The sequence below is a fragment of the Corvus brachyrhynchos genome, unplaced genomic scaffold (genome assembly GCF_000691975.1).
Source record: "Corvus brachyrhynchos isolate BGI_N302 unplaced genomic scaffold, ASM69197v1 scaffold115, whole genome shotgun sequence".
Classification (NCBI taxonomy): domain Eukaryota; kingdom Metazoa; phylum Chordata; class Aves; order Passeriformes; family Corvidae; genus Corvus; species Corvus brachyrhynchos.
Window position 1 is genome coordinate 19,155,541 of NW_008239553.1, and position 25,050 is coordinate 19,180,590.

Consider the following 25,050-nt stretch of genomic DNA (forward strand, 5'->3'; position numbering starts at 1 on the left):
ATGGAAAGCTGCAATGAATTAAACAGACAAAAATCTATTGCAAAAGTTACCTGATTCAAAAGTTGGCATTTTCAAGTCACCTTGGTTCAGTTCTGTGCCATATTTTAATTTATGATATTTTGCCCTGAAAAAGTATGCAGATGTTTATCAAATTAGCATACCAGACTTCAATAAACTCAAAATAGTCCACTATTCCCATTTAAAGCAACCATGCCAACGTAGTACAATTAATCCATCAAAAACTGTTGTGATAATTATTGCATCAAACAATTATTTCTAGTCTTTCAAGAACAGTTTTGAGACAGTATTTTGACAATTATCCACAATTAACAAGTAACTTACAGACAAGAGTTTAGTATGTTCTCCAAGAATGTGCGTTTTTTCGTGTGTATCAGCTAATAAGAGAACCTTTCAAAAACTAGCAGGTTCAAGAACTTAGCAGAAATAATTTTTCCAGTTGTACCACTGCCATAGGTAGCCAATCACACTACAACAAATGAACCTCTTATTTGGAGTTCCTGCCTATCTGCCACTTTCGATTTCCACTTTGATTTGTCTCCTGCTCTGTTTTTGCTTATGACACATATCCCTCTGAAGAACCACGTGAGAGTGGTAGTTTCTTTCATCACCTGTATTCTCTTACAGATTTTCTCCTCCTATTGACTGGAGGCTTAGCTTCCAATTTCTACTTAGTCCACCTATGCAAATGTGCCTCAGTCCTTCCCATCTTTTGACCTCTGATACCCTAACTCTAATCTCTCCTTCTCCCTCTGATATCCTAAGGCCTGAACAGCAGGCCTAAGCCTGAGCTGACTTACAGGATGAACCTTGAGCATGATGCAATTAATACCATCAAGGTTCTTTATTTAAAAATAGATGATCAAAATATTTATATCAGTTGTTCTTAATGCCAAACTTGCTGTTGTAGAGATGTTTGTATAATCTTGTGTAATGTATATTAAGAGATTCTCCCAACTAATATCCCTAAAGGCTTGTTAGTAAGAGAAATCCTCCCAACCCTTATCTGTAGAGACTTGTTAGTGGAATATTTTAGGCAAAAACCCTCCCAGCCATGGCCTGGGCTCTGGCCGGACAGGAAGTGCGCCATGAGAACCAGATGTTTTCTGCACAAAAGGTTAACAAGTCATTTGGACCTGTTGATTTGGCCCTTTAAAAGCTGGACCCCTTTCTGAGTGAAGCTGAGACCTCACCTACGAGTGGATGCACCGGGTAGGATTTTCCCAGTTACCAGGGAGGGTTCTCCAGGTCCTCGCTGTGAAACAGAGCTCCCCAGCACTTGCAGACTCTGGATGATGGTGAAGTATTTAAGCAATTTGTGATGTATCTTTCTCAATCACTATTCTTTCTCTCGTTTAGTAATGATTATATGTATTACCTTGCTTATTTTTGTTTGTTGCTAAAGTCAAATGAGTAATAATATCAAATGTATGCTCTTCCTTCTGTGTTGCCTCAGTATCAATAGTAAAACAAGATCATTCTTTCCTTTGGTGTCTGTGTCCATTCTATCATCCTCATTGATTGTCAAAACATCATCACTTCCTAAAATATCTGTCTTGTTGTTACTATTTCCATGGAAGTATGCATGAGCCCTCAAAATCTTATTCTTTATCCAAGCTGGCTATCAAAATACCTTCAGCTTCCTTTACAACCAGGAACCTCATCTGAACTACCTGTTACTAGGTCCTGGAGTTCTAAAATTTTATCATTGATCTGTCAGAGTTTGACTTTTGCCCCATAGATCCTTTGCAAAAAATACTCGAAATCTCAAGGTAAAGAACTCTAGGTGTTCTGCAGTAGAGCCAAGGTGAAAAAATCTGTAAAAACATTACCAGCCATATTTTAAAGAAGCCTCTAAGAAATACAGTTGTCTATTTTTGTAAATGAAACATTTGACCAAAGGCTTAAGAATAACTGAACACCACCTAGCTCCCATCAATGGTAAAGACTGTTCCTGAATATGAAACTTCTCAAGTAAAGACACATAATGGAACATGTGCTGGGCAAAATCAAGGATTTTAAAAAAAAAACCTTCTCAAATGCCTGAGCCACTATTGCAAGTGTTTTCAAATTGAAAGTACAGGTACATCTCAAATAGTGCCTTATATATTTGATGGCAAGGATTTTCTTCTAGATTACACACATTTCTGCTAAAATTGCAATTAGGAAGTCTCATTAACAAACTGTCAGTAGATGGCACTATTGACCCTTTTTAGTAAGATGAAATCCCTCATTTCATGGCAATCACATTGCAACTGAAAAATTATAAAGCTCCTGTCGACTTTTGTGTGACCTGAATCTGACTGCCAACTAAACAGAATCGTATTTTTTAACTATTTATGAATTATGTTCTTAGCTCATCCATGCACTAGTAAGACTGTCTACCTCAGGTGCTCTCTTTAAACTGAGAGACGAGGCTCCGTGCCACATTGTAATAGGGCAATGCTCCACCAAGCTTTCCAGATATGAAAAGTACAGTGAGAGACTGGAGAAAATTATTATTGGCTCAAGACAACTGAAGTGTGTCTGGTTAACTTGAAGTCGGACGTGTTTGAGTTTGCTAAGTCAATGCCTTGTGAAATGCTTTGATTGCACGTTTGGTTTAAAATTTGTCCTTACTTTCTAAATTTTGCCAGTAAAAGTTTGTTGTTTAATCTCCTGAGAACATCATCACGTTTTCCCATGGACCGGCCTCAGGGTATAAATAAACTTAAACCCCTTTAAGAAACTTGTCAAGCTAGTGTGGGGCTGGAAGTACATACTACAATTTATATGCCCTATAAAGTACTGTCCATTTGGGGGGGTAAAAAACCCCAACCAAACCTAAACAACCAAAATGAAAATAATTCAAGTTAAACAAAGTTGACAAAATATTTTTTGCTCAATTTGTAAGTGAAGCCAATAGAGCACTATAATTGAAAAGCCAACCTAAATTTGTTCAATTTAGAGCTGTGACATACTATTTAGGAGCAGTTGTTCCATTTTGGAGTTACAATTTCAAAACATTTAATTAAAATTCTGCTTTAATTGTTCATTAGAGCAGATAATGATGTATCTGATCTAGAATTATACCAATGACTAGCCACTACAAATAAGCCAAAATATTGCTGCATGCAATGAGACCAGTTGTCTTTCACATCACAACTTCAATTTCACAGCAAAAATTAATCTTACTAAATTCCAATCAACTACATATTCGCACATCTATTTCTTTCCCTGTTGGGGTAATTACTATATATCTTAAAAAACACTAACAAGCTACAGTGTTGTTGACAAGTCAGTGACAATACTCCTCCACACCTCAGAGTAATTGAATTCTACAAGGGGCAACTTTTCAATCGTTGGAGTATTGACTTATCTAAGGCTAGGTTTCTGAGAGTGAAAAAGAGTAGAAACAACAACACCCTAACTTGATTTAGCTTCTTCCTGCTTTTTAACCAATGAATGCCACCGCTCAGTTGCAATGGTGTAAGTTAGCTCCAGTCCAAAGCCCATGAAGCTAAAATATAGCCACAGCTTCATGATTTCAGCAAGTCTCATTAATTTAAGCCCAACGCTATAATAATGAAGCTTGGAGAGTAGAGTGGCTCAGAGTACACAACCGACAGCATCTGGCTGGGTCTGCAAAGCACCATAAAACAATACACACTAGATACAAAGAAAGCCTGTGCATATAACTGCATAGGACCTAATCTTATTACTGAAAAAAGTATCCAGAACTATCAAAGCATTTAAGGACACTAAAATAATAACATTTTACTTGTCTAAAAAGTTATTACACATACTTAGAGATAAATACTAGAAATATTAAACTACTTTGTAACAACTACTGCATTTTATTTAATCTTACATGCTGATGTTCTGCTTCATAACCTTTTTCTGAGAAATCACAACAGTTGTTGTCTGAGTGAGTTTGTTCCTGACTCCTTCTAATTGGTATTGCACTGCATGAAACTTTTTGATGGCACAAGGGAGTTAGCAACAAGAAAAGGAGAAAGAGGGTGGGGGGAATCAGATGCAGCACTGAAATTTGCAGTCAACAATCTTCAGGTCTGATATTCTCAGAACTTATTTTGCTTTGGAGCTGGTGTATTTTCTTTAGTTGTGATTCTTCACTCAGGGGAACAATAACAAAAAAATAACAACACGCATTATCCTGAACACTGAGTGCAACAAGCAAGAAACCAACATAGTATCATTCTTGGATGATTTACTGGCAAGTCAGTACCTGCTTGCTTTCAATTACTCAATCCATCATACTTTCACAGTTAGATCCCCTCAAACTACTGGGCATTCATAGCTTCCTTGTTGCCTCCCACACACTCACCAGTCAACTCAAGTTTCAGTTCCCACTTCTAGCAATCTTCATGAGAATTGTGACTGGAACTTAAGCCAGGATCTTCGTCTTGAAAACTATGCAGTGTTGGACCGTACCCACTAGCCATAAGAACTAATGCAAACGGTATGTTCCTCCTGTTATTCTTCTAGTGTACGTGTCTACAAGTTTCTTGCCCATCAGATGAATTTTAGAATTTCATAGGGAGACTATAAAGGCAGCTTCATTTTGTGAAAGGAATGAGGTTTCACCAAAGCCATTCAACTTCAAACATCCTGTTATAGGATGGCTTCACACTCCAGCTGAAATTAAGTGCCTCTGATTTATCTCAATAAGCAGGGAATTCTCATTGCCTTATGGTGTACATTTGCAAAAAGTCCCCGTGCAGCACACAGTTCATTACTGCCAAAATAAGCAAAATCTTTTCCTCCAGAAAGTTACTTACATGCAAGACACCTGCATCTGCCATAATAGCGTATTATTTCTTTGATATGCTCAATGTTCTTTACACCCCAAGACCCTGCATACATTTCATCTGCCTTGAACCCACAGTGACTTCTACATTACCTCTAGGATATGACAATGAAACTTAGTCTTACACTGGCTGGAAAACTTGAGTTACTTTCCATTAAAAGGACAGGGCTGAATGAAGCAATAGATCCTTTCTGCCTATTATTTCACCAGAAAACATATGATGTGCTGATACGGTTTTCTGTATGAATATACACTGTTTTCTGAAGCACCTCTGTACTGGACACTTCACACAGAAGAACAAAGCCATCTTACCAAAACATTAGGTTTTAATATGAAAACAACTGAAACGTATTTCTGTAGTCCCTTACTCATAAGACTGATTCATAGCGTAAAATATATTTAGACATACTTACACCTGGACAACTAACTTAAAAATATCCACGTGAAACCTCATTACATTTTGCTACAAAATTTTAAGTTTACTCTGGCAGGAATGGTCCCCCAAAATCAAAATAAACAAAGACTACATATTTTGTTGCCTGATTGTCAAAATGTTTCACCATAGGACTCAGCTACCTTTTAAGAGCAAGATAAAATTAAAAATAAGAACTGAGAGCACTGAAAGTATAGGGACACGACAAGGTAATTTCCCAAGTGATTTTACAAAATTAACTACCAGTTTTGGTTAAATGGAATAACCAGGCAACAAAAGAACACGGAGGTTTGAAGGGCATTAGTCTGTACAGACTGAATAGAATTTTAATTTTTTTATACAGTAAATTAATGTGACAGAAAACGTACCTAGTGAGGCTAAACATGCAAGCATCTACCACATGAAAAAAAAAACCCAAACAACTTCAAAATGCAAAAACAATTCTTAAAGGATTTTGTTCTGTCACAAAACATAGTTTTCATCATGCAACACATACAAAATAGTTGAAAGGGATCAAGAGAGCAGTATTTTTCATCCTTTCAAGTTTAATACAACTGAAGCACAGATAAAGGTACAGCAATAAGGCAAGAACCCTTTGGGTATGTTCATTCTTACTCAGTATACCATAACTCAAACTCAGAAAAGGTAAACAGTCCCATTTGTCCATTTAAGACAAAAATCCAAACATTTTGAAAATTATGCAACATTTTATTATAGAAAACACTAAGGTTTGTCAGAAAACACAAGGTGAAGAGGACCAACCTTAACGACACTTTACACAAAATAACACAATCATCTAATAAGGACAGTTCACTTAATGTGAGTGAATTCATCTTAGTCTGTTAAGTTTTCCAGGTCAGAAAAAAACGAAACAATTTGTATACCCACCTTTCTTGTTTTAATGCATATTCTAACATTTTTATTCTTCTCACTAAATCTTTCTTCAAATTTTCTTGGCCCTTTCTTTCACCTTGTAAAAACGCTATCCGAGCCTGAAAACACACACACAAAAAAAGCAAAAACATATTTTATTCCATTCTGTACCCAAAACAAAGCAACAAAGTATGTCTCAGAAGGAAAAAAAGAAAAAAGAAGAAAGAAAAAGAAAACGAAAAAAACCTGGTTTGCATTAATTATTTCAGCGAGTCATTAACAACAAAAGTATTCCTGCCCTAGACAGAGTATTATTTTCTGTTCAAGATGAACGGGTATTAAAGTCTGTATAGTAACTCTACAAGAAGGCACAAACAGCAATCATATGAAACATTTTCATATATGCACACATTTTTGTCTTTACAGCGTTGTTAGCATAAGGTCTATTATACATTTTCTTCCAAACCCAAAGCCATATTAAATTAGGTACACTGCAATCAGCAATTCAGCGTCTAATGCCACCATACTGAACAGAAATGATTACATAAATTCAGACACAGAATCCACAAATCCATTATACAGGAAGCAACTATATTATGGCTTCACATTTTACTTACTACTGAAAACAGCTGAATGTTAGAATATCAAGGGACAATTGGGTTTAGCATGCTGTTCAATATGGAGAAAAATAATGCTATTTTTTTAAAGCACCAGTCATACTACCTTAATTTAGAAAGAAGCAAGGAAGATTGCCTGCTAACCTAGTAGATGATAATAAATTCAGCAGAACATATAAGCCATCTCAACTAGCACAAAAAACTTATAGTTGAAAAATAAAGGTAGTAAGTTTGTTGATGAAAAAAGTAGTCTCTCCACTACAAAGTGAAAGGACTTGTGTTTTGACTTTTGCAAGCTGAAATTCTAGGAAAGACAAGGGAATTTGCAGATGTGAATAGAAAATTTAAACAATTAATGACATTAGTGGATTGGCCATCATTACAGGAACATCAGTATACAAACTCATTTGTCCTCTCTATGACTTTAAATTGACTGAAATAATTGAATAGCCAGTGCAGTACTAGGTTCAATATAAAATTTCTTGGAAGAGGAATTTAAAAAAATAGAATAAGGAAAGTAATGTAGAGACCACATTGCTCTACTGAGCTCAAGAGCAACACCACCATTTCAGTACTAAAGGAGGCATGGGGGGGGAGGGAGGGAGGAAGTGCTATACTCGGCACCTAATCTATCCTAGAAGATTTTTGTAAAGGGTGTGGTCGCACATTCTCATTGCTCAGTGGTTACAGCCTGAAACAGTCTAACCAGGGTGGTAACATTCTTGCATCGGTCCTTTCTTGAATCCACGTGGTATCACAGTGTAAAGACTTCACACATCAGCCCTGATTTTAGCCACTCTGGCCTTGTGCTCAATGGTGAACCAAATTAAATTATGTTCCTTTACCTTGCATAAGCTAACTACTGATTCAATTAAAATCCTACTGAGAACAAGGCAGTTACGAGTATTTCAGCTAAAAGTCTGTCATGAAAGCACAGTCAACTAACCACTGTCACTTGGTGAGAAACAGTAAGGAACCAAAGTGCATGGTAAGAAAGGAGGGGGTGGGGAGGAAACACCACCAACTCGGCACCAAAAAAACCCAAACACACCCAAACAGACTCTGTACTGATTGCACAGATATGTCAAAATAAAAGGTAGAGAACAAGATCCAGAATCAGCAAACCCAACAACACCAACCATACTCAACTGCAATTATGCTAGATTCTAAAAACCACTCCAAAACTGACTAATCAAATAGAAAGTTAACAGCCTTCTGCAGAAAATTACAACTGCATGCAATTTCCACTCCTCTGGTACCTAGGGCAGCAACCGATCAACTTCACAAGACTAACACGCTATCCCAACTTTCCACAGTACACATAAATACCACAGTACACATGAAAGAGTTACAAATGTAGGTTTTTAAAAAATGTATTACCTGCACATATGCACAACAGCATACTACAAACATTTGGAAGTTACCAGCAGCCCACAGAGTCTATTTACAAAAATAAACTCAGAACTACTTTGGTAGTTACCTAATGAACGTCAGGAAAGCTCCAATGCCCTTTGAGCTGAAGGCAGTTCTCAACTCTTACCAAAACAAGGTCTTCTGCAAGTGATGGTCTCCCCTTTACTTTTCTTCCACTGGCTAGCAACCTTTTATAACTATTTGACAAATCTTAGCTGCAACTGTTGAGCTTTATTTCAACGAGAGGAAAACAATGTAATTGTAACCAACACAGAGCGAGGCATCCACTTACTAAATGCTCACAGCCAAACTTTTCACTTACGGAAATGCTTCTGGAGTACTTGGCCAAGCAGAATCAACTCTCCATACTTAAAAGGTATTGCCTGGCTCTCATACTTTTCAACCAGACAATTTAATGAGCTGTGTAATCTTGAGAATTAATATACTACAGAAATAATGCTATAAAAAAACAAACAAACAAAAAACCCCAAGAATTTGCTTTACAAAAAGAGCTTAAAAAAACCCTTTTATATACAATAGTATTTATAACAATCTTTACAGGATCCAATAGGTTGAACAGAAGGGTTAGCACACAAGAGCACACTTTGTAGTTGAGGCTCTGGCATTTTTGTCAATATTAGCAGACTTCTTTTAGAATTGCTTTCTGTAATTGCTTTATACATGTTTATTACTTTTTTCTCATTGTAACCATCATATGGCTAAAACATAACAGAAGTTAGCTATGCAGAAGTTAAGAGCTCAATCTTTAGAAACACAGAAAATCAATTTAGACTTGAGGAATACTTAGTCATCAAGACTTTCAATACAAAACCAAGAATCAGATCACCAAAAATCTGCTCTATATATTAATCAGCTTGCTTCCTTCAGTCAAAATGATCTCATAACCTGCACATCCCGAGCTTCCTTCAGTCAAAAATATCCTCTGATGTACTGCATGACCATGAGCCCTATGAATTAACACACCTCCTTTTTTGAAAAGCAGAAAATCTCAGGGTCAATAAAAACAAAGTAAACAGATCGCCCTCAGGGGTGCTGAACTTGGGTTCCATACACAAAGACAGACGCTCAAAAAATATGCTCTACATAATACAACTTTCACAATTCTTACATCTTCATTTCCTTTGATCTCAGGAGAGATAGATTTGATACGATTTGTAAATATACTGATGATTTAAGACTGTCTAGCACAAAAACTGGGAAACAAAATGGCACACAATTTCGTACTCTACCTTTCAACCCCACACCCAATCCTCCCCAGTTACAACAGAATTCTTTCCACTGTCTTAAACCAATTTCTAAGTCCCCAGGCTGATACTAAGAGGACCAATCCTCCTCCTCCTATTTCTGTTCCTTCTACTGTGCTGACACACATCAAGTCTACCAAGGAAACCATTCTATTTATTTTTTACTTGGTTCTGAATTACATTAGTTTCCTGATCCTGCTCTGTCTGTATAGCCACGGGAGTAACTCAGGCTGGCACAAGGGATGTAAACAGGATACTGAAGTAACAGCCTCTTTCAATGACAACATGGTCTTAGATCAGCCTAAACTGACCATGATATCATAACCTGCACATCCAGAGCTCAAGAGTTTCAGAAACATGAGCAGAGAGACTAAGAAAGTCAAATAAACTATAAGTCCTAACTCTCCTGAATTGAAAATTCAAACAAAATGCATTTTTAAAAATGTATTAGCAAGAACATTTCTTAAGGGGGAGAAAAACACATTCTTTTACAAAACATGTAGCAGCTCTGTAAGTAAAAATATGGCCACTCATGGCTTAAAAAATCCAGCTGAATTTAGCTGTGCACAGATTCTGTTAGAAGATTTTTCAAAACGGGTAAGGACGAATTATTTCAAATTATTCAAAGCCTAAACAAGGCTTTCATTTTCAGTGCAGGTTCCTTCTCTTCTACCAGCCTGTAAATTTTCATATTTTCAGTATTTTCACAAATCCCTGAGATCCACTGTGTTTCTACAAAACTGACATTTAAATAACTCTGGGGTCTCTCTACACCTTGGCCCTCAGCTGCAAGTAAGAGTACCACCACACCAACTTGCTCAGCTTTATTATGAAAGTGAATTCAGGAAGCTTTGAGAAGTAGTTAGAGCGACAGATACTTTGTATTTGTGCAAGGATGCATTAAATAATGCCTGAAACTAGGCAAGATGGAATTCAAGGATAAAAAGAATTACTGAATAGCTACTTGAACAGTATGGATCCCAGGACAAAGAATGGTCTGGGGTTAAAAAACTACAGAACGCATGTAAAGAAAGGAACAAATAAAAATTCTAACATGTAATATTCTAGACTTTGTAAACTTAGTATTGTTTTAATAGCACGTTGCGTTCCAGACATACATGCATTTTGTAGTTGAAAGGGGTTTTATCTTTTAAATAGGAAGTCTGACCATACTCAAAACAGTCAACAGTCTTTCATCAAAATGCTAAGACCTCAAACAAGAAACTGAACTTTCCCTTAATTTATACAAATAATTAAAATCACTTATTACACTGATACTCCACATCCCTAGTATACAATTATACTGTTTGATGAAAGTGTAACAGAAGACTTAGTTTACTAAATTACTTGCACATAACTTTAAATTATTAAAAATACTGTATTTCACATATAAACTCATATATCCCAGTTTAAAGAAAAAGTTTCCTGGGAGGAAAATGAGGATTTTTTCCACCCTCCTTATTTTGAAAGAAACTCCTAAAACTTCAGAATTATTACCTACATTTCATACAGCACCACCCATAGCAGCATTCACATTAAAACTGCACTTTATTGCTTTAAGTGCCCAGAAAAGTCTGACAATCTTCACGCCAATCAAACATATTTCTCTTAGCCATTGAGGAAAAAGAAGGGAAATCATTACAGCTTTTTGGGCAGGTAAAATTGCATGTGTAAACTAAAGGTTATATAATAATTAGGCTATCCATATAGGATTTGATAGTCTTATCTTATTAATAACTCCTGAAATGCAGTATTTTAAATACTCATTCGGCATCTCAAACATAGTGAAACATATTAAAGGTAAAAAGAGGCATGAAAGAAACCTGGATGGTAAAGCATAGAAGACTGATTTAAAGCCTTCTCTTCCACTGTTGAAACACTAACATTTTCCTGTACAATTCAAACAATCAAATTCTAATGAGTTTACCAATACAGGACCACACTCAGAAGATACTTTCTTTCCATTGCAGTTCTAAACATTGTTAACTCTTAGTCTCTAGAAGATTATTTTGAAAAAATTCTACTACATGTAAAGTAATGCCAGCTATGCACTGCTTGTATTTTGTTTTCCTAAAGTTTATCCAGACTTCTAGAAGGAAGGCAAGAAAGGCCTCCAGTAATTTTGAAAGAAGTGCAATACACTGAAACTACTCAGTGCACACATTAAGCATACGCTTATCCTAGTAGGACACGTCACAGAACTCAAAACAACAGGAACATTTTATCTCACAATAATATTAATCTAATCTTGACTTTTAGATGTTTATTATGCTGAAGGTGAAGTACAACCGTTTTGGAAAACTAAAAAATACTGGGAGGTGGAAGATTTGACTCCTAACAATCATTTAAGAGTGAACACACCTGTGCAGCTATTAATGTTCCAGTTCCCATTCATAAAAGGGAAACTCAACATAAGAGAAGCCTTCACCTTCAGTTTCCAACAAATACAGTCTGAAACCTCATCTCCTTCAGAACAACTAAAAGCTGACTTAGTGCACTCTTATAGACCTGATTATGTTTATGTATTTATTGTGATTGCAATTAATCCCTAAACTGTCAACTGAGGACTAAAAGAAGAGGCTTTGACTACTGTAAATAAAAATAAATCTTTATTTTGTAAATTAAAGTCTCGAGATTCTCTAGCAAGTTGTGCAGTACAATAGATGTCACTGGCAACATCAGGATCATACGTGTTTCAAAGATATATTAGAGACCCTGTAGAACAGAAGGTAATTGGAAGACAAAAAAAAATATAGAAACAGCATGTCATACATTAACAGAAAATCTTTATTTCATAAAATAAGCGCAGGTTAAAGATGTGGGGAAAAAAAAATTTAACAACTAGTTAATACCAGTGTACATTTGAACAACATTTGCAAATAAAGGTAATTTTCTGCACAACCTTATGAACAGGCAGTTAACTATGGGGGATAGTTAACTAGAACACTGAGAGTAGCAAAGCTACTCTGATGTTTCCCAAAGGTTACATTTTTACAGATATTCATTTGCACTGATGATCATTTCTTGCTCCCCAATTTATACTTTTTTCAAAGACTCAAGTGATTGCTTTCTGATAGCTTGTTAAAGCAAATCCTAAGCACTAGAAAAGTGACATACTTGAGCAACTGTTGGACAAGAGTAGCAGAAACAAGAAACCCAGCTAGCTCTAAGGAGGTTAATGACACAACTGACATATAAGAGGATTTACTCATCCGTAAGTCCCCATCAGTCCTGCAGTGGGTATGGGAAAGACCAGGCTTGTAAAACTTTCTCCTTTCCTTAATCTGTCCTTCCTCTTTCCAACTCTCACCACATCATTCACATTCAAAGGTTTCCCTCTTCACTACAGGGCCAAGTACTGTCAAGTTTAATCAGCTTCTTTGACCAACTTACAGAAAATCCAGCCTTCAATTCCATCCTCTTCTGTGCTACAGGGTCAAACTTCTAAGTTACAACTTAAATCCAGCATACAACTGCCTTCATTCTGTCACTCCTCCTTAGAATTTTTTCATGGAATAATTTTTTTTCTAGGATTTTTATAGCCACTCTCTTAGCCAACGTATTTAGAACAGTACAGTAACAAAACTCATACAATTCATAATTGTGTTTTCAAAGTCTAACAACCCTCTAAACATCATGGATTGTAAACAAAGTAAACCAACTGTCTGTCCATAAATTTGATATCCAGTACAGAGAAGCTAGTGGAAGGGGGGGGGGGGGGGGGGGGGGGGGGGAAGACAGACTACATGTCCAGACACAGATGAAGGCACTAAAAACAATGGATTCACACTCTGGTAGCATTCTCCTCAAGGACTAAAATGTACAAGTCTAAAAACTGGAAACTATAAAACCTTCTTTTTTTAATAATAAATGCAAGTGCCTTAGGAGTTTAACATTCATTGACCACTCTTGTAGCAAAGTGTTCTTCATGCAAGAACAGACTTCTAAAATTTTGTTTCAGTTAAAAACTTACCAAACACTGAGCACAGTTTAATTAATAAATTAGTTTTCCTTTTCAATTTCAGTCCCAGAGACACTTCTTCAGAAAAGTAGGTTTCTGCCTAGGAATGTGTAAAAGAACTTTCATTTTCCTGAAAGAGCATTCTATTCTGTAACACTCAAATATAATACTAACTTCAGGAAACACGGAATTAATCTGGTCACTATCATCAACAGATGGTAAAAGAACTACCAAAATGCTCCATGCCACAGTGTCAAAGTATCATTCACTGTTTCTATATACCAGCTCTCCTTCTCCCCACAATCAGACATCAGACCCAAGATCCAGCAAATTTTATCTGAAGGCCATTGAACAGGCATTATTTCTTTATTCAACTGACAGTTAACAGGAATGCTTGGAGCCACTACATTACCTAACTAGACACAAATGCTCATTTTGACTTCAAAAAATGCTCACTCGTTTTTATCTCCAAGTTATTTTCTTCACCAGTATCAATATAATTCTACTGAGGAATTACAATCTTTCCATTCAAATATCAAATGCCATCACTCAAGATAATCAGACAAGTAAAACATAAGCAGCAAAAGTAATTCTTACTAATTGTAAACACTTACTATTCTATGAAGTGTCTGAACACTGTATTTCAACTGCCTTTCTTAAGCAGGTTGAATAATCCATGAAACATGTCTGCAAACAAGCTCCAAAGACTTTAAGGCAGTCATGCTCTTAACAATAATTTAAGAAAGCTATGCAAACAAACATAAATTAAACTAATTCTCTTTACAATTCAGACTGACAATGTAATTATCTTTCCTCAAAGAACTTTCTGAAGATCGAGTTACGAAGTAAAACTAATAATCCTAGATCTATTTTCTTAACAGACTTTCTATGGAAATTTTATTTGTTTCACATCAATTTTTCCAATAAAAAAAATAACAATATAAGTGTTTATATGCCTTTTACAGAAAAAAGTTTATACAAGATGTTAGGTGACCACCCATCCCATGATGTGCTTATCCAGCTGTGTGCTGGACATTTTGTCCAGAAGGATCCTGTGAGAGACAGTATCAAAAACTTAACTGAAATCCAAAAAGATTACATCAACTGGCTGCCCTTGATCAACAAGGTGGGTTACCTAGTCATAAAAGGAAATCAGGTGTGACAAGCAGGACTTTCCTCTCATGAAGCCGTGCTGGCTGTGACCAGTGACTGTGTTGTCTTTCAGTTATTTTTCAATGGCTCCCAGGATAATCTTCTCCATGATTTTACAGTTACTGATGAGAGATTGACAGGCCTGTTGTGACCAGGGTCATCTTTCTTGAAAACTGGGATGTTAGTCAGCTTCCAGTCAACTGGCATCTCTCCAAATGTCAGCCAAAAATCAGTATTTTTTTCACATATGAAAAGAATTTTTTATTGGACTATCATTTGGTGAGAAATTACTGCAGTTTTGCACTTCTAAAATCTGTTACGTCATGGTATTTTCCAAATGTCTTTGCTGGAAAAAACTCACAACACAGCTTCAACACCAGTGACAAAAGCTGATTCTTGCCAAAAATATCAGCTATCAACACTAAGTATTCCCTCCGTCAATTAACAAGACTGTACACAGCATTTCCTATACAAATTTTCTATTTTGAAACATTTTGTACATTATTCCAGAACTGCTTGAGAGATTCAAAGCTTGTGAGCAATACCTTCTCTGCAGAACAGCTAATGAAAACAGACACAGACAAGCTTGAGGACAAGTATGACTCAAGCCACCAGGTGTGACAACCAACAGCAAAATACCCTGTAACCACAGATTAGATAGTGTTTCAAACACTTAAGAAATGTTCTTGGCTATCACAGGCTATGACACTACAGGGCAGCATGTATTCTGAAAACACTTAGTATCATCACCGATGTCATTTAATAATGAAATGTTCTACATAAAATAATGCTAAAATAATGCCTAAAGAAATTTCACTTGACTTTGAAGTCTCCAAAGTCTGTCCAGATCCAAACTCTCATATTTAACCATGCCACAATAATCAGAGATTCAAAAGGAACCATTGAATATGCTTTTATCTTCTCTCTACATTACTGAAATACAGATAATAAGGGTACTCAAGACAGGTCTGCAATTTTCACGTAATGCTACGGAATGGTCCCAACTTACAGCACAGACTGATGGCAAAACACAGACTGAAGTGTAGTGGAACCAGAACAACTGTAAGGGAAATTCTTCAAGAAAGGTCAGGATTACTTTGCAACTGTTGAGTCTCATACTTTACACTGCAAGGGTTCTTGTACATTTTCTTCTGACTTTAATTTTTCAAGAACAGCTTCCAGCCCTGGACAGGCATATTCAACAACCCACCAACAAACTATCGAACTACTTGTACTTCGATACCTACTATCAATAACCTGCTTAGGTGTCTGCTTCAGTTATTAAACAAAAAGGTCCTTGCCTTTCTTAGTAGATACTAGCTATGTTGACTACATTCTACCTTTTACAGTAGAGATAGCACTGGCTTCCTTCTCATTTAACACAGCCATTCTTAAGAATCCCTTACTAAGAACCAAGAAATCCCTTAGTTCCCTCAGTTTCAAGGGTCCAGTTCTTCATTTAAGTCTGACGCCTTAAGAAAAACCATGGGAAGAACATACAAACTTAATAGCACTAGATTAGACGACAGAGTAATAGATAGCTTCTTGTGAATCCATTTCTATTTTCTCTATGTAGAAAAGATTCATAAATTTTCATTTTATAAAAATTATTTCAGTACATTTTACACTTGTTGCCTGATTATTTCTTTAGCTGTTGTACCAAAAGAAAAAAACAGAAACTCCAAAAAACAAACCACAAAAACACCCCAAAAAATACCCACACAAAGAAAACAAGAAACAACAAAAAGCATTTACCCAACTTCATACATATATCTATCACACTATTTACACACCTCACTTGCACTTTTTTTTTAAGGTGAAGTTCCAATCTGCTGTGTCATACCCCTTAAACAAAATATTTTTTGCTGCAAATTAGAAAACCTGAATAAGTCTGAAACCCAGTGAGGCACCTAATAAGGCTACCTCACAGATTGCTTTTTTGGTTTAGCAAGACTGAATTCTAAATGGATCAGTCCTCAAGATGTTATTTCCAGACCTCAAACTGGTTTTATGTCAAATGTTCAGCATTCTTTTCAAAACTGTTACTAAACAATGGGACATTGTATTGCAATGTTGATTCTGCCAGTTCTGCACAGATCATAAGACAGAAATCACTTCCCAATTTCTGTATTTATAGCTCCCTTACAGCACTTAAAAAGCTAAGGATCATTCAGGGGTTTTATTCATTTCTTTTAGCAGGAAATTCACAGAAGTCATGGAAGAAAACAACTCAGCATGACCATTTCAGCAAAAGTTTACCCTGAGTTGCCATTGCTCATTCTATCATTATCATCTCTATTTTCTGCATTCCTCCTAAATGCATGAATCTTGCAAGTAATATCTCTGAAACAAAACCCAAAAGTAGTTACACACCTTGGACCATTTCTATCTAAAACTATTCACACACAGTCTTTTAAACTGCTTGACATTTTTGAGAATAAATTTTGCTTGTAAAAGAAGTTTCTTTCCAATAAAGTCACTACTATAACCAGTAAGACTAATTATATATACATACCAAAAGACAGTATTTGAATTTAGTAGAGATTAAAAACACCTTTACTGTCAGCACCACTGTATTAGTACATTATTCCATTAACATGAAGCTACTTTAAACAAAGTTAAAGCTTTGTTAGATATTTAACACTAAACACAGAGCAGAATATTAAGCTCATTCTCTTTACTATTACTAGTATTTGTAGTACAAGAGCACATAAATAAGAGCGAAGTTGTATACTTTTGTAGTGGGGCAGGTTCTTACAATCACTATCGAGTTGGAAAGGGAAGGGAGGAATTGCAGTGTGGCAAACATCCTCAAGAATGTTCACTTCCTTTCCAAAACCAGGAATACCTATTTATTATTTAGGGATAAAGAGGAAAGTATAATCCACAGCAGACTGTGAACACAGTGATCTGAACTGACCTATGCTGTTCTAATGATGAACACTCATGTCAGTGTTCATCAGCTGTAGGTCAGTAGCACACACTCCTAAGGGACCGTAGAATGCAAGACCTAAAATATAGGTCTTGAATATAGGAAGCCATACATACAAAAATATATATACACATACACGTATATAAAATAATACAATCTTACACAGTGTAGAGAGCTTCGCATTAAGGCAATGGCAACACTAACAGTAACAAAATTTAATATAATCAAGTTCATGGAATTAGAAGTGATGGAAGAGTAAGACAGCTAAAATGAAAGTGTATAATGCACTGTTTGTAGTGAGGCATCACAGAAAGTTGACAAAGAGCTGGTATTTTGCACCTCCTAAATGTTAATCTGGCTTCCTGGCACAGAACATGGCCAGCACTGTCTAATTTACACCACTTCACCAGGGAGTTCACAGCCAGTGGTCCTGCCTTCTACCAACTGTACTAATCTTGCTAAAGATATGAAACAGAATAGGTATTATGAAATTTGTAAACACATTTAAATGCTCTTCTTGAACTTTCTTCTGAGAGTTCTGTTTGCCAAAGCAGGATCTTTTCTTTTCCCAGGGTCTCAAAGTGTATTGCAGTATTCTGCTCCTGCACCCTGGGGTCTCCTCCTCAAAGAATGCAAATCACCACAGTTTCAAGTTAAATACTAGAGTCAAGCATTCTCCAGCTTCTTATAGTGGTCACTGGCATAAAGTCAAGGGACTCTCTTTGGATTTCTGTCTTCTAGGAGGAGTATTATAGTATCACCAACCTCAAATTTGGTAGCAGTTAAGGAGTAACCATATCTTGGGTGAAAAGAAAACAAGGTGAGCAAACATAAAAAAATTTAGAGCAATCAACCCATTAAAAAAAAAAAAAAAAAATATATATAAAATCAGAAAGACCTTCAGGTATATGGACTTACTGAAGTTCATTCTCTATTTCAGGATCATTTCAATCAGCATTCAGAGAAGCACACTTTTTTTCAGAATGTTACAGCCAACACATGTAGGATTTTTCCATGCACAATAACTTCAAATTAACCCAGGAATGTACTTCATCTCTCATTAAGTGGAATTTTTTCTGGAATCATAAAAATGTATTTTTACCTTTAATTGCCAACAGCAGACTACCTATAATCAGACAGTTTTATAAAGATACTATAGTGGATACTGTAGAAGATACTGTAGAAAAATGTACAGACTGCTTAAATTCATGCTGTACCTTCAGGACTAGTCCTGAAGAACAGCCAACTTCATAATTGGCTCTTAATACCTGTTGGAGTTGCACTGATGAAGGCATAAGATATTAAACTAAGTATCCCGCTGAGCATGGCTTAGGATAATTCAAGAACAGTCTGAGTGACAAAAAGTAACCATCGGATAGGCAAACAAAGCTCTTGCAAGTTATGCATTTGTCCTGAAGATACATCACATCACTGGAAGACCCAACTTCCCTAGCCACTCTCTTCATCAGTTAGGAAAAATAAATCCATCATCACTTTCTCCTAACTTCTTAAATGACAAGAAGGATCAAGAACACCCATCACTACCTCAAAACCTACCTTCAGCATGAAATAAATAATTATACCAACAGATACTTAAATCCTCACAAAAAATTCTCCAAGTGAGATTTCCTAAAGAGCTATTAAATATGCATAGGTGTAATCGCAATGAAACTAAGAAATAAAATGCATGCCCAGTGTTCAAAAAAAGAAGTAATTCTTCACCAGGAAGTATTACATAACTCATCTGCCACACACTTCTACACTGTGCCTAAAAGAAAACCTCACCACAGTAACTGTTATAACAGTTCTGTGCACTGATTCTAAGTAAGAGCATTACTATTGCAAATAATCATTTATGAAAAGGCAATTAATACACAGTAAAAAACACTCTTATACCAAGTGTTGCTAGAAGGGAATTATTCAGAAACAATATTCCAGATAAAGTTACACAATTACGACACTGACCCAGTATTCCATACATAAACTTCACAGCTATCCAGGTATTTCCTGTTCCTGTTTTTACATGGAGCTTAATGTCACTCCATGTCCTAAACTCTTTTATTGTTTTGCCTTTATGAGGTGAATACTGCAAGAAAATTTTACAGAAATGTTAAAAATCTAAATCAACTGTTTCAAAAATAAAATTGGAAGAATGAGGTCATCCATATACATAAAGGAAGCATCTCTGCACATTTTAATTTAGAAGTCTTCTCAAGAAGCCTATGAAGAAAGATTTACCCAGACACATAGAACAGACTTCTAACCTTCAGTAAACAAGCACCTGAAGTTCTACCAGAGGTGGTGTGCCTGTTAATGCAGTTGACTAAACAGCTATGGAAGCCACAGTAAGGAAACCCTTGATGACGTCTAATTGCCCTCTACCCAAAATACACAGAACTCTCCATTCAGTGCTTTAAACTTAAAAGGGACTTAACACTACAAAATAAGTAGCTGTTTTCATCATTACCTTAGAAAAATGATTAATGAACAGAAATTTCCGGGTTTTAACTTCTTATACATATGCTATTTTATACAGAAAAAAGTTTCATTATAAAAAAAAAAACTAAATATTCAAATATTTTATTATGTGAATAAACATTAGTTATTTGGACCACAAAGTACTCCTGCATGCCCGCGACAGCAAGAACCTTAACAGTTTGCACAAACAGAAGTTAGCCAGTTCAGATGAGTGTATTACCCACACACCTCGTGGCATTTACACGTACCACAAATAAGAATGCTGTTCAACTTTTTACAACCTACTTCATTTTATTTTCAGTCAGTGTTGATCAAGTATCCCTTGGGGTTTTTTAAGGATTGATTTAGATTTAGTTAAGCTAATTTCATAATAAATACAGAGATTCACCTGCAAGATCCAATGAAATAGCAGTTTATCAGTTAATCGTATTTCCAACTTCAACTATCTAGAATGCAATCGATTAACAATCATGTGGTTAAAATACACTGTGCATTTCCCAACAGCAGCATCTGAATTTCCTGCCTTAACCTTGCATATTATATCAAATTAATGCCCCTGATATCAATCAGGGTTTGTTTTTTAAGAAAAAACAGTATTGAAACAGCATCAAAACAGCACTAGATATATCATCAAACAATCAAATTAAAGCATTTTCCTGCCCATGGCAGAGAAGTTAGAACTAGATGATCTTTAAGGTTCCTTCAAGCTCAAACTGTTATGTGACTTCATTTCAATCATTCATTGGCCATGAGAATATAAGAACAGCTTGCCTGGTCAGACCAATAGACCACCAGCCTCAGTACACCACTCCTAACCACGGGCTAACAGGCAGTTCCACAGGACTAGCATAAAAACAAAAGAATAAACCTCAAAAAACATTTCAAATCTCAGAAAACTTACAAATCAAAAAGACTGTATCTTTGAATTTAGACACCCACAGGAAATTTTATTCCATTAACTTATCCAAACACTTTTTGACCCAAGAAAACGTTAAAAAAAAAGCATTTACAATAGTCCCGAGCACAAAATGCCACTAATTCCCGAAAAGTCAGGGGTTTTTTAAATACTTATTTTAACTGTATGCTCCCTAGCTGCTGAGACACAGATTGTTTCCAACAATCTAATGACCATTCTACAACCCTCATAACCACTTCCACTTGCAATCTATCATGAAAACAAATTATTTGCATGCCAAAAGCAAAGCAAAGTCTGTTACGAAAATAATTAATTGTTTCTTCAAGTTTAAGAGAGAAACATTCCCAACATTATCCCCACCCCCCCTTCAAACCTGCAACAAAGTAAAACAAGAAACATACAGGTAAGTATCTCAGCAATTGATTCTTGCTACACTTTGGAAATGCTGAAAGGCAGCATGACTGTATATACACTCTGAACGTAATCTCATTTTGTTCACGAGATCAACACTTTCACATATGGTATCTAAAGATACATTTCTTTTTTAAAGAATGTCCTGTATAAAATTCCTTCAATAAGTCTGCTCCGCCATCCCCAGCGGAAAGGGAAGCAAGGAGGCATGCAAGTAAAATCTGAAATCTATGAGTTTTGGTGGTTTGGACTTTTTAAATGCCTAAATAAAGACTATTAGAAAATGTTAGAAAACATGCTTCCATAACGTCTCCAAATATTTGGGAAAAAGAGTATTTGTAAAATAAGATAAACTAGGAACTTTAGTTGTGTGCCACCAAAGATGTCATTTTATAGGACAGAAAACGTTATTAACAATCATAGTAATCTTTATGCACACTAAAGTTACTTGAGAGGCTGTATAATGTTTAAACCAAAATTGCATATATTTTGTTCCAAATGTTTATTAATTATTCTTCCTATTCATTAAAGCATTTGGAAGTAGCATCTACTGGTAATTTTCTCCCAATATATCCTTGTGTGATTCTGAAATATCAGAGAATATTCAATCTGGTTTTTACCTTGTTCAGAAAACCTGAATAAACTGCACAATTTAGAATTTTATTCCAGACAAGCATTATCAGCCTGCAAACCCTGTAAGAAAGTGGATCTCTCGATTTTCCCTGCAAAGTTGCAAGCTTTCCTATGATACTCCTTTCTGACACAACTTTATCTTCCTTAAGTTTCTGTAGCGCATCTCTACAGTGTTTTCCCATCCAAGTTTCTTTTTCTTTTAGGATACCACAGAGCCACTTACCACCTTGAACAGTTATTTCTAACAAATATATAACATTCAATATGAACTCGCTGTAATTCCTCTAAAGTGCATAAACGTCTTAGAAAAAGACCATTTATCTCAGCATAACAGCTGGTGATTACTGACCAACATCAAGGCCATTAGACTGGCAGATCAAAGTTACATTGCTACAGTGAAAATCTTTCAGTTCACTAAATAGTAAACAGATCATGTCCATTACTTGAAGTGAACAAGACACTATGCAAGGCCAGACAGCTTATTTTCAACACAGCAACCAGTGAACGCTTAAGAAGTCACTGCAGCAGCCAGTGTTACAAGTGAAAGGAAAGAAGTGTACTATGTTTCAAGTACTGCACTCCTGATATTTGACATTTCTGTACTTGATACTGGTTTGCACACACAGATTTGTCCAATGATTATGCTGCTTCCCTTCTCCACACAAGCAGAACAGCATGCACCTGAGGAGGTAGAAAGACAGCGTAAAATTATTAACATTTTAGATTTGAAGTCTGATGTAAATGTAGACTTAAATCTACCAGTACAAGACTTCAGATCCAACAGGCTTGAGACCCTCTGTCAGTCATTACAGCCATGGCAAAACCCTCTACACAGTGAAATAATATGTACTTTAATTTATTTATAAAAGTCTGTCCCATAGGTAGAACAGGAAAAAAAAGTCATTACAAGATCCCAGAAAGAATAAACTGTTGCTGCAGATCCTTTCCCCCTTCACCATCACCCTCTACACAAAGAGCATTCTTACTAGGGGTGCCAATTCTCCCATCTCTTGAACTACATAGTTAAAAGAAAGGAGTTGGGTGGATAAACCACACAGGAATCCCATTGATTCATACCATGGATAAGTATCTTCTTTGGAATAATAAATTCTTTGATTCAGAACACATAAATAAAATCACACATATTGCTAAGTCATTTGGTTTTCCACATACTTTTTATAAAGCATCGTTAGCAAAGTCATAAAGAACTTGCAATTGCCAGGACTGAGAAGCAACGTTTACAGAGTTTACTGTCATCTTGAAAGAATGAAGACGTAAGAAGAATGACATTACCTGCACCAGGAGAGTTGCAGCTAAATCATCTAACACCCCCTTCCATATAAATTACCTCCTGTCATGCTATGGAATTTTCCCTTTCAGCCCAGGAGGCCTCAATCATCAGAATACTCACACCTGTACCTAGCATCACATAGATGATTAACACTCTCACTAGTTTCAGTGGACAAAATTGTTGTTTGGGGTCCAAACTGTTACAGTTTTATTAGCCACAAAATATGCTGTGACTTGACAAGTTGCGGAACCAACAAAAAAACCCCACAGGCCTGGTAAACATCTATCTTCAAAAATATTCTCAACACATTCCTGTATCACTCTTCACCATTGTATAGGCTAAGACCTAAAATCCAAAGGTAATGTCCTCCCCCCTTCTATCCTGGGTTTCCAAAGTTATAAAATAACCAAACCAAAACACCCTCGTGCACAGGCACTGTGCAGCAAGTCTGCTATCTCAGTCCCATGACATATGCAGACCTATGTGAATCAACACATACATAATCAGGGTCAGAACTGCCACCATACCTCCACAGACACGCAACTGCAATGGTATGGCCATGGACAACGAACAGCAACCACAGACAAAAAGCAGCAGAGTTGGCTAGAGTGCATCAGAGAGTCTAGAGGCCATGTGAGTTCAGAGAAGCACTTTATCAGTCAGATACAACTTTCCAAGTGCCTGAACTGCTCTTCATGTTAGGGTACAGCTGTACCTCGTTTTAAAGTAACAAGCCCATACCTAAAACTACTATTTCAAGATGGTTTTGTTTGGTAATGAATAGCATTAAACGACATATTTATAAACATAATGCTACATCACTAAGACACTAGAGAAAACAGGAGAAACAGTCAATTGCTCTCTGCTAAAAACACCCATCCATGTCCACCACAGATTTTAAATCCAGCCATTCCACAAGGTTTAAAATGGGAAGACTGGCAATAAGTGAAGGAAACAGTGAAACCTCTTCATTTGTTTCCCTTTTTTTAAAATTCTTTCTTAATTATAGTTGTAACCAAAATAGTGCAAATTACATGCTTATTATAGAGCCAAGAAGTTGCTAAAGAATTGCCCAGGCTCAGGTATACTTCTTGGTTCTGAAATCTGAAAGTAAATGCCTTCCAAATATCGGCTGCTGTTGCAGTGCAATTTGATGGAATGCTACCTCAAGACCATAAGCATTCACTCAGTACGAGAAATCACCAAAAAATTCTTTGGAAGCAATAAAGTCGGCTAACATTTTTTTACATTGCTATTATATACATTTCTGTCCTATAAAAAGATAATGGCTCCTATGTGGATACCTCATGTTCCATGGATTTTGTAATCTGTTCATAAACTTGTAATACTCTATGCATGATTATATTTTTACTTGCAAAAATAATTAGTAAAATTATCCTATTACTAAAAGCAAACATTAGTGGCAGGAAATGCATATTGCAACTCCAACACTTGCTCTCTGTCCTGAGAAGTTATTCAATTTCCGTTCCCGAGACGAAGCTGGTATTTTTTTGTATATTGAAATGACCACGCTGCACACTTATCGATTCCTCACTCTTCTCCAATGTGAAATCTCCAAAGAAGCGAGTCCGAAAGAGAGAACACATTCGACCTCCCTCAAATTGCATGCCGGGCTAAGTTCTTTACTTAAGATTTACCTGAATTCCTTTTCCTCGTCCGGCCCTTGCTCGGGAGGCAGGCACTCCTGCCTACTCCTAACTCTCTCTTTTCCCTCCAAAGCCAGAGCTCGCTGAGCTTCAGGGAGGCGCCAGTCCTCCCTCCCAGGCCCGGAGGCTCTTGCTGTCGGTAACCCGCACGGGGCCGAGGAGCCCCGGAGTCATTGTGCT

General features: G+C 36.4%; 1 protein-coding gene across 5 annotated transcripts in view; it reads right to left on the minus strand.

Annotated features, from left to right (window-relative positions):
- The window catches only part of STRN3 (striatin 3), a 42,542-nt gene extending 36,289 nt beyond the window's left edge, over positions 1-6,253 (minus strand). For all 5 annotated transcript variants that reach the window (XM_017742043.1, XM_017742046.1, XM_017742044.1 and 2 more), the window contains exons 1-2: positions 6,150-6,253; positions 51-124 (exon numbers count right to left, since the gene is read on the minus strand). In XM_017742043.1, coding sequence (XP_017597532.1) covers positions 51-124; positions 6,150-6,178 — 103 coding nt within the window. In that variant the 5' untranslated portion in view covers positions 6,179-6,253. The remainder of the gene's footprint in view (positions 1-50; positions 125-6,149) is intronic.
- Positions 6,254-25,050: the final 18,797 nt, after the last annotated feature.